Genomic DNA, 15,211 nt, shown 5'->3' with positions numbered 1-15,211 from the left:
TAACAGTAATCCCCTACACACCCTTCCCCCAAGCCCTGCTCCCTTGCCATTTTCAACTCTGGGATAATTATTTGCAATTTTAAAAGTCTTTATGCCCATTGACTATCTCCATGTCTTTCCCCACTATGGATTATTTTTCAACACCAACCAGTCTGCAAGCAGTCCAACATTATTCTGAAAAGCTTACAAAGGAAACAGCTCTGGTAAAGAACCAGGTCAGGAAGGGAAAAATGAAGGGGGCGGAAATCGGAGGGGGAGACAAACCATGACAGACTATGGACTCTGAGAAACAAACTGAGGGTTCTAGAGGGGAGGAAGTGGGGGATGGGTTAGCCTGGTGATGGGTATTAAAGAGGGCACGGATTGAATGGAGCACTGGGTGTTATACGCAAATAATGAATCATGGAACACTACATCAAAAACTAATGATGTAAGGGCACGTTCTGCATGGAGCACTGGGTGTTGTGCACGAACAATGAATCATGGAACACTTCATCTAGAACTAATGATGTAATGTATGGGGATTAACATAAGAATAAAAAAAAAATTCAAAAAAAAAATGCTTATTGAAAAAAAAAAAAAACTAATGATGTAATGTATGTTGATTAACATAATATAATAGTAAAAAAAAAAGAACCAGGTCATCTCTCCAAATATCCTATCGTAATTCTATTATAATAGCAAAAATGATCATTCTTATTTCTTTACAGGGCTTTGGTTTATAAAGCCTTTTAGGACCTATTCTCTCAAGTGACTCCTAAAACCATCTGATGAGACAGACAACAGAGATATCAACACGACTCTCATTTCACTGGTGAGGCTGAAGCTCTGGGCGGGTCTCTGACGTCCCAGGCTAGTTCTTGAGCCACAGCCAAGAGTCAAAAAACAAATGGCATTTTTCTAACTTACCTGTCTGAGCGAATCATTTAAAGACAAAAAATAAAAATAAAGTTAAAGAGATAGTAAACACACGTTCTTCTGTACAAGCTGTCACCCCTAACTTCTTTGTTCATCTTCTTGAGGGTACTTAGAGCAGTGTTTTCCAGCTAACTCAAGTGTGGCTGGTAAGATTGCCTTGTCTCTGTTTCCCTTTCTCATCCAAGAGGAGCAAAGCAGAAAGGTCCTACACGTACAAGCTCTGCTTGAAAAAGTTTCCCCAAGTACTAGAATCAAACCAAAGGGTACCTACTGTGGCAGCTTCCTGATCAAGTCCCCTCTCAGACTCAGCAGCACATGTTCTCACCTTTGGGAAAGCAACTGTTCCATATCCATTCCTTCTTTCTGTTGATACTCCCTCAGAAGGCTATGAGCGTGCTCTAGGCTGACGAAGTCCCTGTAATCCTCCTCATCCACAACACAGATGTAATATGGCAGGAACTGTGGCACCTCAGAAGGCAAGGCCATCTCCTCCCCAGGAGAAACAGGAGAAGCAGCGCCCGGGACAGCATCCTGCAGGTGGAGATCTTGGAGCTGGGCAGTACAGTCTATGTCTCTGGCACTACTGGAATCATTTCCAAAATCCAAGGTAAGCTGTGGTGGCGGCGCCTCCTCACTGTCACTTCCCCAGTCACCTGCACCTTCACACCAATCCTCTGCTGCAAGGCCATTTTCCTGTTTCTGGAAGAATATTCAGTGAATGAAGCCCAAGCACACTTGAGCAATCTCACCTATTCCCTTGGCTTGAGCTACCACATTCCTTCACCTTCTCGAGGGAGCCTTCACACAGCACCTTCCCCTCTTGCACATTCTGATTCAACTTCCTGGTCCCCAAACACTCAAAAGCATGCTGGAGGTAACAATAAGTCTCTTCCCTTTCCAGAGGCAGCGTGGCAAATGTAGTACAGTGGTTTCTTCAACCATCTATTCCCAACTCTTTCAGCTGTGCTTCATGTACTACAGAAGCTAGCAGGAGAGAACTACATTTCCCAGACCCCTTAGCAGCTAGGGGTTCAGATATGATCAAGGGCTGGCTAGTCAGGTCCATTAGGGAGACACAAACTTGAAACAGAATGAGGTGGAAAGAGGGGCCATGAAGCAAAAGTGATAAAGCAGGGACCTGGAGCCAAAAGATCTAACAAGGGCAGCTTCCGCTTCACCAGATCACATCTCAGCTTTCTGACTGCAGGTGGGGTAGGTGGTATAACAGCTCCTTGACAGGCCAGTTCTGAGGTGTGGTTCGTTCCTGGAGCGGCCCCCTTTAACCTATCCAGTGATAGTAAAAACCTAATTCTGTCTCGGCTTTAAAAAGTCAGTGTTTTTCTATTACCTGCAACCCAACCCTGACAAATATAGGCAGACACCATCGGTTTCATCTTTTCATTCCTGGTACTGCTGGTACCATGCCTGGCACACGTTTAGAACTCAGTGTATATACATACATAAGCGGACATTTACAGGCAAAAGGAGACTGAATTTTGTTCTGCAGCTACCAACTTGCCCAACCTTTTAATTCAATAAATTCAAACTTTTTTCTGATTGTTTGCTATATACATGTACAGGTATCACAGGAACTATGTTTACTTTAAACACATATATATGTATTACACACAAACACATATATGTATACATCCATACTTTTTTCCCAAACAGAAACAGCCAATTATGTGCCTCAAGGCCTTCAGTGTATATTAAAAGAAAAAAAGAACAAAATCTTAAGGAGATAGCACTTCACAGTTCAGGAAAGTGCAAAAACCATTCCAACGTACTTCAAAAGGCCACGGCTGAAAGTTTATCTTAAACAATATTCTAGAAAATACCCTCAAATTACAGCAAGTCATAATATACTAATCACAACCGGTTTACCTGAGCGTCCTGCGCCTCCCTCTCTCGCATCTGCAGGCACTGGGAACGAAACACCTTCCAGCTTCGGGGTAAAAAATAAATGACAGTGAGGCTCCAACGCTGACCACCAGCCAGCTGGCCAGCCCTATCCGGTACGGCCGGTGCGGCCCCCAGCTCCCGCCCACTCGGCATAAAACCCCGAGGCAGCTCGGAACTTCCCCGCCTACCTGCGCGTCCCGCCGCGGCCGCACCTGGGAAAGGGGCAAGCGAACACGTGCAGTAGCCGGTGAAACGGGGAGCCTTCCAGGGGACAGTACACCTGCACGACCAGGGCAAGAGGCTGCCTGCAACATTCACACACTGGCCTCGGCGCTGCTACCGCCGGCAGGGCGTCCTGCGGGCAGGGGAAGCGCTCAGACTCCGGCTCTGCTCAGGGACCTCGGCCCCTCCCTCAGCCCGTAGCCCTCACCAGCACCCGCCGACCCCGGCTCCGGCGCTCCACCTACCGGAAGGCCGCCCAGCTTGCTAGCAGTCCAGGCGCCCGGCCCCGTGGGGCGGCCGCGCACTGCACTGTCTCGAAGTCCGAGCAGCACTGGTTTCCGAAAAGCCGCCATGACTACGAGGCACCCACGTGGAAAGGCGAACTACGGCGGCCGAGACGGTGCGCCTCTCCGCGCACGCGCACTGGCTACACCTGCGAGACGGCCCCGCCCCCTTAAGATTATGTTTAGGAGGATTAGATCCCCTGAGCTGCGCAGGGCTCAAAATCCGGGAGCCTCAGACCTTCTGTGCCTCCGAATGCGCCGAGATAGGAAGTTACGCACCATCTAGTATGAAGTAGTCTTGCGAAAAGATTTTACCTGAAGTGGAATAATAGTATTATCGTTAAGACAAAAAAAAGTTTTGATTTTTCAAGGTACACGTCAAAATGCTTACAGAGGAAATTGCGGAGCGGGCCATGAGTTGGTAACTTGAAATTCGGCGTCAGACAGAGATCCTTGACTTATATGTTTGGGATTTTCCATAAGGGATTTTTTTTTTTTTTTAAATGCCTGTGGCACAACGTAGGTGAATTTTGAAAACATCATGCTAAGTGAAAGAAGCCAGACACAAAAGGCCAAGTTCTGGAAAAGGTGAACTTCAAAGAAAGAAATCAGATCAATTGTTGTCAGGGTTTGGGTTCAGAGGGTAGGGATTGACCATAAAGGAGTGCCAGGAATCTACCTCTTCAGGTGATGAAATGCTGTATATCTCAACTGTGGTGGTTATGTGACGTATACATTTGTCAAAACTCAAAACCGCACGCCAAAAGAAGGTGCGTTTTTCTGTATGTACATTATACCTCAACCTGATTTTTTAGAAAATGCAGATTTCGGGGTTGCCTGGGTGGCTCAGTAGTTGAGCATCTGCCTTCGGCTCAGGTCATGATCCCGGGTTCCTGGGATGAGCCCCGCATCGGGCTCCCTGCTCCGCGGGATACCTGCCTCTCCCTCTCCCCTTCCCCCTGCTTGTGTTCCCTCTCTCGCTGTGTCAGATAAATAAAATCTTAAAAAAAAAAAAATGCAGATTTCAAAGGCACTCTTGCAGTCTTCATACTATAGTGTGCAAAGGAAGTGTATGTTTTCAAGGACTGACACCTTCAAGCAGGATATAAATGCCTCATGATGTTTGGCTCCAGCCCCAGCACAGACCTGGAGATGAAACCAGTTTGCTGCTTGGTTTATCACTGCCAATCTGCTTTAAAAGCTTTAGAAGGCACTGTGAAGTCTGACCTTGGTGTTCATTTCAGGTCTAGCCAAAGAGGGTGCATGAGTTGGCAGATACTTGTTATTTTAGGTAAGTTTCCCAAGATACATATTTTTGGTTATGGCAAAAAGAAACTTCAAAACTGGTATTCTTGCTACTACAGCAAAACATCTTCCAGCAGTTACTGAGCTTTTTCCATCATCAGTCACCTGTTTATATAACACTACTGACTAGAGCCCCTTGATCAAACTCTGATCACAGCATGAAGGCTTATTACTTAAGATGAATTTTCAAGATGTTAATTGCTGCCCCCTTGTGGAATTCCAGAGGCAATATAACATCAAATTTGAAACTGACGTTATTGTGGGGTCCTTGGAAGTGTTAACAGAAAGGTGTTTGCATGTGTGAGATTTGAAGCATTCCACTTAATGATTTTATAGGGTTTGGACTTCCCTGGCAGACACACAAATCAAGTTGATAGTATTTATGTCTGTATGTATGCATGTAATCTCTGCCCCCAAGGTGGGGCTCAAACTCATGACCCAGAGATCAAGGGTTGCGTGCTCCACTGACCTAGCCAGCAAGGCGCTCCCAGTTTATTTTTTAAAGATTTTATTTATTTGACAGAGACACAGCGAGAGAGGGAACACAAGCAGGGGGAGTGGGCGAGGGAGAAGCGATGCAGGGCTCGATCCCAGGACCCTGGGATCATGACCTGAGCCGAAGGCAGACGCTTAACGACTGAGCCACCCAGGTGCCCCCCCCACCGTTTGTATTTATTTGAGCAAGTACAGAATGAAGATTTTGAAGGCTGCTTGAATCTCACACTGAAGAGTTCTTCATGACAGTTAATTTTATGTACCAACTTAACTGGGCTAGGAGGTGCCCAGATAGCTGGTAAAACATTATTTCTGGGATTGTCTGTGAGGGTGTTTCCAGAAAAGAATAGCATTTGCATCAGTAGACTGAGTAAAGATCTGCCCTCACCAGTGTGGGTGGGCATCACCCAGTCTGTTGAGGGCCCTAAGAGAACAAAAAGGTAGAGGAAGGGTGAATTCTCTTTCTTCTTCAGCTGGGACATCCATCTTCTCCTACCCTCAAGACTGAAACCTACCTGCCCTGGTTTCTCTGGTTCTCCAGCTTGTGGTAAACAGCATATTGTGGGACTTCCCAGCCTCTATAATCAGGTTTGCCAATTCTCATAATACATCTCCTCGCATATATCTGCATCCCACTGGTGATATTTCTCTGGAGAACCCTAAATAACACACTATTCAAAAACTCACAACCACTGGCAGCCATAGGACAAGGGGAAGCCACAAGGGAGGATAGTGGTGGTGATGGGGGGAGGAGAGCAAGGCAGGGCCAAGGGACATGTGGCCATCTAACTGACATGTGCAAGTTCCTTCTGCATAAAGCATGACAGGAGACTTGGCGGCTGGCCTAGAGGAGCAGTGGTCCCACTCCTAAGAGATCCCTCATGTAAAGCCAAGTTAGTCTGAGGGGCTCTGCCACCTAGAATTTTTCTCTCTACAGACTTTTTTTTTGTGCTTGCTCTTTTGTAATAGAGGAGATGCCTCTGATGGGAAAAGACCTTCACTTTTCATCAGTTACGTTAAGACAGGTGGGTTGGGACTCCTGAGTGGCACAGTCGGTTAAGCATCTGACTCTTGGTTTTGGCTCAGGTTGTGATCTCGGGGTTATGAAGTTGAGTCCTGCGTTGGGCTCCGTGCTCAGCACAGAGTCTGCTTGAGTTTCTCTCCCTCCCTCCTGCTCTCTCTCTCAAATAAACAAATTAAAAAAAAAAAGGCAATAAAACTAAAGGTCGGTTACCAGGAGCCTCAACAGAGCCCGACTGTCAAAAAACATCTTTACGTCACCTCTACCAAAGTGAGAAGTGGGCATTCGCTTTTGGAATTAAAAAAAAAAAGCAAAACAAACAAACAACAGAGAAGTGCGAACAATTTGAGTATTATTTTAAGCAGACGTTTGCACCCGTATGGTCACTTTCTGTAAGTAAGACGTTCCTCCCTTTGAACCTCCATGGGTGCAGTTTGCCTTCTCCATATGGGAGCAAAAAATACAAATCCTGGCTTTTCTTGTCTTGAGGAAGGCACATGACCAAGCCACAGTACAACCCATAAGTGGGCAACCCAGGAAAGAATGGGGTGAAGGCAGCTGTGATGACAGGGTCGGGGACAGCAGGGCTTTGTGCAAGGGGAGCAGTCTTCCTGTCCAGATTCTGTATCGTGATCTAGGGTGTAGATCCTGGAAGCTCAGCCTCTAGTCTACCCGTCCATTCTGCTCAACTTTTTTTTTTTTTAAGATTTTATTTATTTATTTGAAAGAGAGAGAACATGAACGGGGGAGGGTCAGAGGGAGAAGCAGACTCCCCGCCAAGCAGGGAGCCCGACGTGGGACTCAATCCAGGGACTCCAGGATCATGACCTGAGCCGAAGGCAGTCGCCTCAACCAACTGAGCCACCCAGGCACCCTCGACTTTTTTAAATAAAATTCCCTTTCTGGCTAGTTGGCCAAAAATATTATTTGGTATCTCGAATAGAAGATAAAAGGGTGGTTTGTTCAAAATCCCTTTTTTCAATGTCTGTCTTATTTTAAATTTTTTTTTTTTTTTTTAAGATTTTATTTATTTGCGAAAGAGACAATGAGAGACAGAGAGCATGAGAGGGAGGAGGGTCAGAGGGAGAAGCAGACTCCCTGCTGAGCAGGGAGCCCGATGTGGGACTCGATCCCGGGACTCTAGGATCATGACCTGAGCCGAAGGCAGTCGCTCAACCAACTGAGCCACCCAGGCGCCCCTCAATGTCTGTCTTATAAAAGGAAAGAATTACCTGAGCATCTGGCCAGAAGATGAGCGTCACCCTTGACCCAGACTGGGTATTCACCCAAAATAGACCTAATCTAACACAGCTTTTTAGAACTATCCGGTGAACAGAAGTGTGCAATTCCTCCGAAGTCACAGAGCAAAGGAGTGGACAAAGGAGAAGGAATTTGCTTACAGAAGCCAAGCTGCCCCTGTGACACTGACTGTGCCCCAACCCCCTCCTCCACTCTCTTCTCAAGGGACCGTCCTCCACTCTGGACCTACTCACCACTTACAGTCAAGCCTCAATCAAGCAAGGCACATCACTCCTACTGGGCACCTAACTCCTGTGTAGAGCACCACTTCTGGAGATGAGAAGAGGCTGAGCCTACAACCTCCTTTGTGGCATTTTTATTTTTCTGTCTGGTACATGAACAAAGTGAACATGGTCAATAAAATCAACTGCACTGAAACACTTCAGCTGACTGTAAAACAGAGGACACATGGACATGGAAGGGCGGGGTAGCAATTCCAGACTAGCTTCCCCCAAAGGGCTTATGCTCCAAGCCTGCAACCAGAGGCTGCTCTGGGCAGGACTGTGCAGGGCATCTCTGGGGAGGAGTGACAAGAAGGACCAGTCACAACAGGGACTGCAGCCGGGCATGAGTTTATTGGCTTCTGGCCTCACGCTCCTGCTTGATGAAGTTGATGAGCCCATTGGTGGAAGAGTCGTGAGAGGTCACTGGGCTACTGCCGTCAAGCTCAGGCTCGATTTTCTTGGCCAGCTGCTTTCCCAGCTCCACCCTGCCAGGACAAGGAGAAAAATGGTTAAGAGGAAGGTTCCAGCATCACGAGTGAAATCCACAAGCCAACCCATAGGCATTCTCTACCCTCCCCTTGAGGAGGAGCAACTCACCCCCACTGGTCAAAGCTGTTGATGTCCCAGATGATACCCTGAACGAAGATCTTGTGCTCGTACATGGCTATAGGGGTGGTAGATGGGGCACATTAAGGCTCGACCGGCTTTGTCCAACCTACCCTAGGCCAGGACCTTCCCCACTCACTCACCAATCAAGGCTCCCAGAATGAATGGTGTGAGCTTGGTGAACACAATAGAGTTGGTTGGCCGATTTCCTTCAAAGACCTTTAGAAAACACCCAGGAATGTCCCCCGGTTAGTCATCACCCCCAAATCCTCACAAGGGATGTGCACCCTATCCCAGAGGCTGGGATATGCCTATCTGTAAGGACAGTCCCTCCTACTGGGTAGGACAAGCCAGGCACGCCATGAATCCCTACCCGGACCCCACAACTTTATCCTTCTGACTCCAGGATGCCAGCCACAGCCCACTTCAGGAGAGGTGCTGACCTTGTGTGGCAACAGCTTCTCCAAGGCCTCTGGACTCTTCCCCGCGGCCTGCAGCTCCTTCCGGGCCTCCTCTGTCGACTTCCCCTTCATCAGGGCCTCAGTCTGGGCCAAAAAGTTGGCCAGGAGGATCTGACAAGAGAGATACCCGGTTCCACTTGGAAGTCCTGTCTGAGCTCCAGGCACAGGGGCAAGACTGCCTGGCACTTCCCAGGTGGGGTTAGTCCCAGCCCCCAATGTAGAGCTCAAATGGAGCGAGGCGGGGATGGGAGGGCACACCGGACAACATGGCCAAGAAGTGACAACAGTAACTGCCCTTTAAGGGATACGCATGACTTGCCAAGGACCCTGCTAAGAACTTAGCAATATCTATGTTTTTCTTTTTTTTTTTTTTAAGATTTATTTATTTATTTGAGAGAGAGACAGAGACCGAGAATCCCAAACAGACTCCCCGCTGAGCGTGGAGCCTGACTCGGGGCTCCATCTCACGACCCTGAGATGATGACCCGAGCCAAAACCAAGAGTCAGATGCTCAACCGACCGAGCCACCCAGGTGCCCCTACCATATCTATCTTATTGGTCTTCCCATCTGCTGCTGTAGTAAGCACCATCTTGGCTCCATGACCTTTGCCCCCTCCCTGCTGTTACACCTGTGTGGGTTACATTACATGGCAAAGGAGATCTTACAGATGGAATGAAGGTAACAGACCTTGAGACGGGCATAGGTGGGCCCAATGTAATCACATGGGCCCTCAGAAGTAGAAGACGAAGACAAATGAGTCAGTCAGAAAGATGCAACAGAAGGGGTAGGACAGAATCAAGGCTGGAGTGGGACGCATCCCACCACTGCCGGCTCTGAGATGGAGGGCACCACAGGCCAAGGTGGCTTGTTGAAGTTGAGAATGATCCCTGAGCAGACACCCAGCGGAGCCTGCTGGACTTCAGACCCACAGAAACCGAGATAAAAACTGGGTGTTGTTTTAAATCACTAAGTTTGTGTAATTTATTATGGCAGGAACAGAAAACTAGTATAACTGCCAACTAATGCATCAGCTCCTAAGCAGCCTGGGTGAAGGCGAGCCTAAGAAAGTGTGAGGAGAGGCAGGACAAGGCTCTTACCTTGTGATGCAAACCCTTCCTTATTGGGTGCTGGGTCTGGACTGGGATGAGAAAGTCACAAGGTATCATCTTGGTGCCTGTAAAGGGTACAACGGTCACCCAAGCGCCTACCCCAGCCCACGGGAGCCACCCGAGGGAGAAGTCTCTGCTGGTGGGCCTTCCACGTCCACAGCAGCACCCCTGCCCCGGGCAGGGGGCCCTACCTTGGTGGATGAGCTGGTAGAAGGCATGCTGGCCATTGGTCCCTGGCTCCCCCCACACAATGGGGCCCGTCTGGTGGTCCACACGAGTGCCGGACTTGGTGATGTACTTCCCGTTGGACTCCATGTCACCCTGGAACAGGGACAGAAACCCAGCCCTCTAGCTGCAAGTCTTGCTTTTCTTCATGAACTGTGCCCAAATCCTGCCTGGGACGTAGCACACATACCTGCCCTGCCTTGTGTGGTGTCCATAGGCAGGACCCTTCTATCTCCCCTCACCTGTGAGGACACAGGCTCATAGCTTTCTGGCTTACACCACCAAGGGAAGGACCTATGACTAGGAGAAGGTGGGTATGGAGGTCTGAGGAGGACCTCCCCAAGAGCAGAAATAGGTCACAGTATTTTTAACTGATGTCCTTTTTTTTTTTTTTAATTAATTAATTAATCTAAGTAATCTCTACACCCCACGTGGGGCTTGAACTCATGATTCCAAGATCAAGAGTTGCATGCTCTTCCGACCGAGCCAGCCAGGAGGCCCTCTTCAACTGATATCTTAAGAGAAAGGCTGGCTGGGGATCCAGGGTGTAGAGCCTTTGACATCTGCCACCTCAACCAGATGCTGGGCTGTGGGGAGCCCTGGCCCCTTCTTTAATCAGCTTCAGGTGTTGGTGAAAGTCTGCTGTGCCGGCCCAAGGGCTGCAGGGCACAAACTAGGTTCACGCCAAACAAACTGGGGACAGATATGGAAGGGCTGCCTGGAACAGAATCTAGACTAGGAGACAGGCTGTTTGGTCCCCAGGGGTTCTGGAGATTTGCAGAGGTGCAGAAGGCCATGAGTAGCCCAAAGGGGCACCACAGACTGGGTGTGAACTTGCTTTCCTGGAGGGATGAGGGCAGTACAAGCCATAGGGGTCCCCGCTGGCGGCCCCACCCTCTGGCAGGCACAGAGAGTGATGGCCAAGGAAGAAATGACCCAGGCGAGACACATGCCCTGAGGGCCTGACAGGCCACCACGATAACTAGTCATGCCCTCCCACGGTGGTCAAACTTGGCTAACACTCATCAAACGGACCCTGGTGACAGGGATTCACCCTGAGATTGGAACACGAGTAGGCTTTGGCTGCGCCCAAGGGCAGTGCGGGGAGAAAGCCGCTGGAGGGGCAGGAACCTGACTCCAAGGCCTGGCCTGGCAGCTGGTACCTGCTGGAAGTAGGCCGCAAAGCGGTGTAGATACTGGTCATAGGGCAGCATGGCCTGCGTCTCACACCCGAAGCAGTTGATGTACCAGACACCCAGCAGAGCCAGCAGGACGGGGGCGTTCTTCTCCAGGGGTGTCGTACGGAAGTGCTGGTCCTGAAACCAGAGCAGGGTGGGTGGGAGCTGAACAGCCACCCTGGAGGGAGGGGCGGAGGGAGCTGGACCAACCAAATGTCTCTGGCAGAGAACACAAGCCTCAGCTACTTACCATCCAGTGGGCCCCTGAGAGCAGCTGCTCGAAGTTGTCAAATCCTGCGACACAAAAGCAGCGTCAACAGAAACGGTCATGCCCAGTGCCCTCGTGGCAGCGGACACAGCTTCTTTTTGCAACCAAGGAAAAGCTGACGCTGACGTGCAGCCAGAAGAAACAGGACCTGGGAAGACCTGGGCCTACAGAAGGCTCTCTAACCAGAGTCAGCCTTGAGCGCAAAGGCCGATCTAACTTCACCTACCACAGGAAACGACGGGACAGCAGGTGTGAGGGGTAGAGAGAAAGGCCAACCTGCAAACGCCAGAGAAAGTCAGGCCCGCCCTCCTAACCTGAAAGAAATGTTCCAGCCAAAGGGACAGAAGCCAGTGGCCTGTGGGGTCAGAAAGGTGTTCAGGGACATGAGACCCCCACCCCTGACCGTAGACTACAACGTGGTCTCCCAAGACTAAAACACACACTCACCCACATGCAGTGCAATGGAGAGTCCAATGGCTGACCACAGCGAGTAGCGTCCTCCTACCCACTAGGAGAGACAGGAAAAGGTGCTGCAGAAGGGTTGGCACACCCCGCCCCCCACCCTCCTGCCACAAAACTTGCCCCCTGAGAGCAATGCTCTTCCACAGTGCAGCATGGAGGGCCTGGGCCCAACCCACCTCTAGGAAGCAAGACAGCAGGCCAGGCGCTGGCAACTCTTTGTGCTGACCAACGGGGCAGACTATGTGGGACTGATCAGAGCCACAAGACTCAACTGAAGACCTTACCATGGCTGGCCCTGTCTCCTCAGACACAGACAGACCCAGTACCTCATACTTGCACCAGGCCCGGCCTCCTCCTCAGACAGACAGACCCAGCGCCTCATACCCACGCCAGGCCCAGGCTCCTCCTCTGACAGACAGAGAGACCCAGCGCCTCATACCTGCGCCAGACCCCACCTCCTCCTCAGACAGACAGACCCAGCGCCTCATACTTGCGCCAGGCCCAGGCTCTTCCTCTGACAAAAACAGACCCAGGGCCTCATACCTGCGCCATGCCCAGGCTCCTCCTCTGACAAAAACAGACCCAGGGCCTCATACCTGTGGCAGGCCTCCGCAGACAGACCCAGCACCTCATACCTGCACGAGGCCCAGGATCCTCCTCTGACAGACCCAGTACCTCATACCTGCGTGAGGCCCAGGATCCTCCTCGGACAGACACAGACCCAGGGCCTCATACCTGCGCCAGGCCCAGGATCCTCCTCGGACAGACACAGACCCAGGGCCTCATACCTGCGCGAGGCCCAGGATCCTCCTCTGACAGACAGACCCAGCACCTCATACCTGTGCCAGGCCTGGCCTCCTCCTCAGACAGATAGACCCAGTGCCTCATACCTGCACCAGGCCTGGCCTCCTCCTCAGACAGAAAGATAGACCCAGTGCCTCATACCTGCACCAGGCCTGGCTTCCTCCTCCTCAGACAGACAGACCCAGTGCCTCATACCTGCACCAGGCCTGGCCTCCTCCTCAGACAGACCCACTGCCTCAAACCTGTGCCAGACCTGGCCTCCTCAGACACAGACCCAGCGCCTCATACCTGGTACCAGGCCCAGTTTCTTCGGACAGAGACGCAGTACCTCATACCTGTGCCAGGGCTGGTTTCCTCAGAAACAGACCCAGTGCTTCATACCTGGTACCAGGCCCCACTTCCTCAGACACCAATGGACCAGCATCTCATACCTCGCCAGGTCCAGCCCCCTCAGACACTGACAGACCCAGTACCTCATACCTAAATCCAGCCTTTCTAAACACTGACAGACCCAGCATCTTGCACCTGCAACTAGCCCACCTACCTGGATGCTAACAGGTCAGAATCTACCTGTGCCTGGCCTGGCCTCCTTGGGCAGTGACAGACCCAGCACCTCATACCTGTGCCAGGCCCTGTATCCTCAGACTATCAACCCAATGCCCCATATTTGTGCCCAAGCACACTTCCTCAAACAAGAAAAGATCCAGCACCTTCTACCTGGGTCTTGGCCCTGCCTCCTCAGATACCAATAAACTTGGGTTTGGCCTTGCCCCAGACAGACCCAATGCCTCCCGGGACAGTGACAGTGACAGGCCCAGGGCTCATACCTGATAAATCTCAGCCTCAGCCCCGAGACCTATCTAGTCACACTTGCAGACTCCACTCTGTATCATCTAAATACTCAGAAATCCATTCACATCCTTCTAACAGCTTTTTATGGAACACCTACCACATTCCCAGCACAGGCAACAGAAGCAGCCCATGGGGGCTCCCCAGAGATGTAAATAATCATGCCAATACTGAAATACAAGTGCTTGGGAGAATGGAGATACAGCAGTGAAATCAATTATAAAAGGAATCTGAGGCGTGCTTGAGCTTGGATCTAAAGAATGAGCAAGCATTACCCAGGAAAGCACTGAGCGGGGAGAAGCATTCCAGCAGCCGGTATAGCATATGCAAAGGTCCTGTGGCAAGAGCAGCCTTTCTCAACAGTGAGAGAATTAAGCCCCACAGAAAATACTTTCAGGGCGCCTCGGTGGCTTAGTCGTTAAGCGTCTGCCTTCAGCTCAGGTCATGATCCCGGGGTCCTGGGATCGAGCCCCGCATCGGGCTCCCTGCTCCATGGGAAGCCTGCTTCTCCCTCTCCCACTGCCCCTGCTTGTGTTCCCTCTCTCGCTGTGTCTCTCTCGGTCAAATAAATAAAAAAAATTTTCAAAAAAAAGAAAATACTTTCAATGACTTCACTTCTCAATTCTCCCAAGGATGGTCCAAAGCTAGTACCCTCCTAGAAGCAAGGAAGAGATGCTAATTCATGATATCCATTGGATGTCTTGGGGCATGAGGGCTTAATTCTCTACCGGAAGCCCGTTGAGATAGGTTGGGCAAGAGGAACCACAGCACATTCTAGATGAAAGAAGGGGTGGGAGCTGGAGGGTAGAAGCTGAGAGGCAATGCTGGAGGATGAAGCAGGGATCCCCAGTGGTCATCAGGAACATGATTCTACCCTGGATGGGGAAGGCAGAGGACTGATTCAAGAGCTTCAATCAAACAGGACGAGTTGAAAGAACGAGAGAATTAAGTGTGGCCCAGAGGTTTCTGGCCTGGGTGATGAGATGAATGGTGGGGCCCTTCTCCTGGAAAGAGTCCAGGTTTGGGGGAACCTTACCAGACAGACACAGTACCAGGAGCCACACCATGCCTGACACAGGCTCTCAGATCTCACTGAACAGACTCAATTCTAGAAACTGGACTGCCAAGATGCTGATTTTGGCTGCCCCAGGTCATCAGACCTCACTTTTGGGAGCCCAGCAATGCCAGCGTCTGATATGAGCCTCTGACACCTCCACCTACAGACAACGATCTCTAGAATTCACTTTACCCGCAGTGGCCCTTTCAGATCGCACCTCACAGATGTAGCTCCTCATCAATTCAGCGTTCTGTGCCTCCCCTGCTCTGGCCCCAGACCTCACTTGATCTAACCAGTTATAATCTACTTTTTTCCCACCTGAGTAACTCAGACCCTATGCCAATCAGACCCCAATGCTACAGACCACACCTTGGCCTGGCTGTAGATCCTCAGGCTATAGATCCTAAGGCAATACCATGAGTTCTGCCCATCATGCCTGACCAGGGTACTGAGAACAGGAGTTCTGGCTCAAGGCATTCTATCTGTGCTACGTGATCCTAAGGGTTCCTGAGACCTCCCCA

General features: G+C 50.4%; 2 protein-coding genes and 1 long non-coding RNA gene across 5 annotated transcripts in view; 1 reads left to right on the top strand and 2 right to left on the bottom strand.

Moving 5' to 3' along the window:
* Nucleotides 1-3,414, bottom strand: part of PDCD2L (programmed cell death 2 like) — a 23,454-nt gene extending 20,040 nt beyond the window's left edge. For all 3 annotated transcript variants that reach the window (XM_081807566.1, XM_006730751.3, XM_081807567.1), the window contains exons 1-4: nucleotides 3,288-3,414; nucleotides 3,009-3,175; nucleotides 2,803-2,863; nucleotides 1,244-1,617 (exon numbers count right to left, since the gene is read on the bottom strand). In XM_081807566.1, coding sequence (XP_081663692.1) covers nucleotides 1,244-1,617; nucleotides 2,803-2,863; nucleotides 3,009-3,175; nucleotides 3,288-3,395 — 710 coding nt within the window. In that variant the 5' untranslated portion in view covers nucleotides 3,396-3,414. The remainder of the gene's footprint in view (nucleotides 1-1,243; nucleotides 1,618-2,802; nucleotides 2,864-3,008; nucleotides 3,176-3,287) is intronic.
* A 376-nt stretch (nucleotides 3,415-3,790) lies between these two features.
* On the top strand, nucleotides 3,791-7,826 carry LOC145717658 (uncharacterized). The gene is made up of 2 exons (XR_014141027.1): nucleotides 3,791-3,914; nucleotides 7,369-7,826. It is a non-coding gene; the product is annotated as an uncharacterized LOC145717658 (long non-coding RNA).
* Nucleotides 7,748-15,211, bottom strand: part of GPI (glucose-6-phosphate isomerase) — a 25,740-nt gene continuing 18,276 nt past the window's right edge. Inside the window, exons 10-18 of the mRNA XM_081807498.1 lie at nucleotides 11,966-12,026; nucleotides 11,501-11,544; nucleotides 11,236-11,388; nucleotides 10,039-10,168; nucleotides 9,836-9,912; nucleotides 8,720-8,848; nucleotides 8,420-8,495; nucleotides 8,268-8,334; nucleotides 7,748-8,155 (exon numbers count right to left, since the gene is read on the bottom strand). Coding sequence (XP_081663624.1) covers nucleotides 8,020-8,155; nucleotides 8,268-8,334; nucleotides 8,420-8,495; nucleotides 8,720-8,848; nucleotides 9,836-9,912; nucleotides 10,039-10,168; nucleotides 11,236-11,388; nucleotides 11,501-11,544; nucleotides 11,966-12,026 — 873 coding nt within the window. The 3' untranslated portion in view covers nucleotides 7,748-8,019. The remainder of the gene's footprint in view (nucleotides 8,156-8,267; nucleotides 8,335-8,419; nucleotides 8,496-8,719; nucleotides 8,849-9,835; nucleotides 9,913-10,038; nucleotides 10,169-11,235; nucleotides 11,389-11,500; nucleotides 11,545-11,965; nucleotides 12,027-15,211) is intronic.

The sequence above is a fragment of the Leptonychotes weddellii genome, chromosome 16, assembly GCF_054177405.1.
Source record: "Leptonychotes weddellii isolate Sample4059 chromosome 16, ASM5417740v2, whole genome shotgun sequence".
Taxonomy (NCBI): domain Eukaryota; kingdom Metazoa; phylum Chordata; class Mammalia; order Carnivora; family Phocidae; genus Leptonychotes; species Leptonychotes weddellii.
The sequence above is the reverse complement of the archived record's forward strand: the minus strand, read 5'-3'. Positions and strand labels throughout refer to the sequence as shown.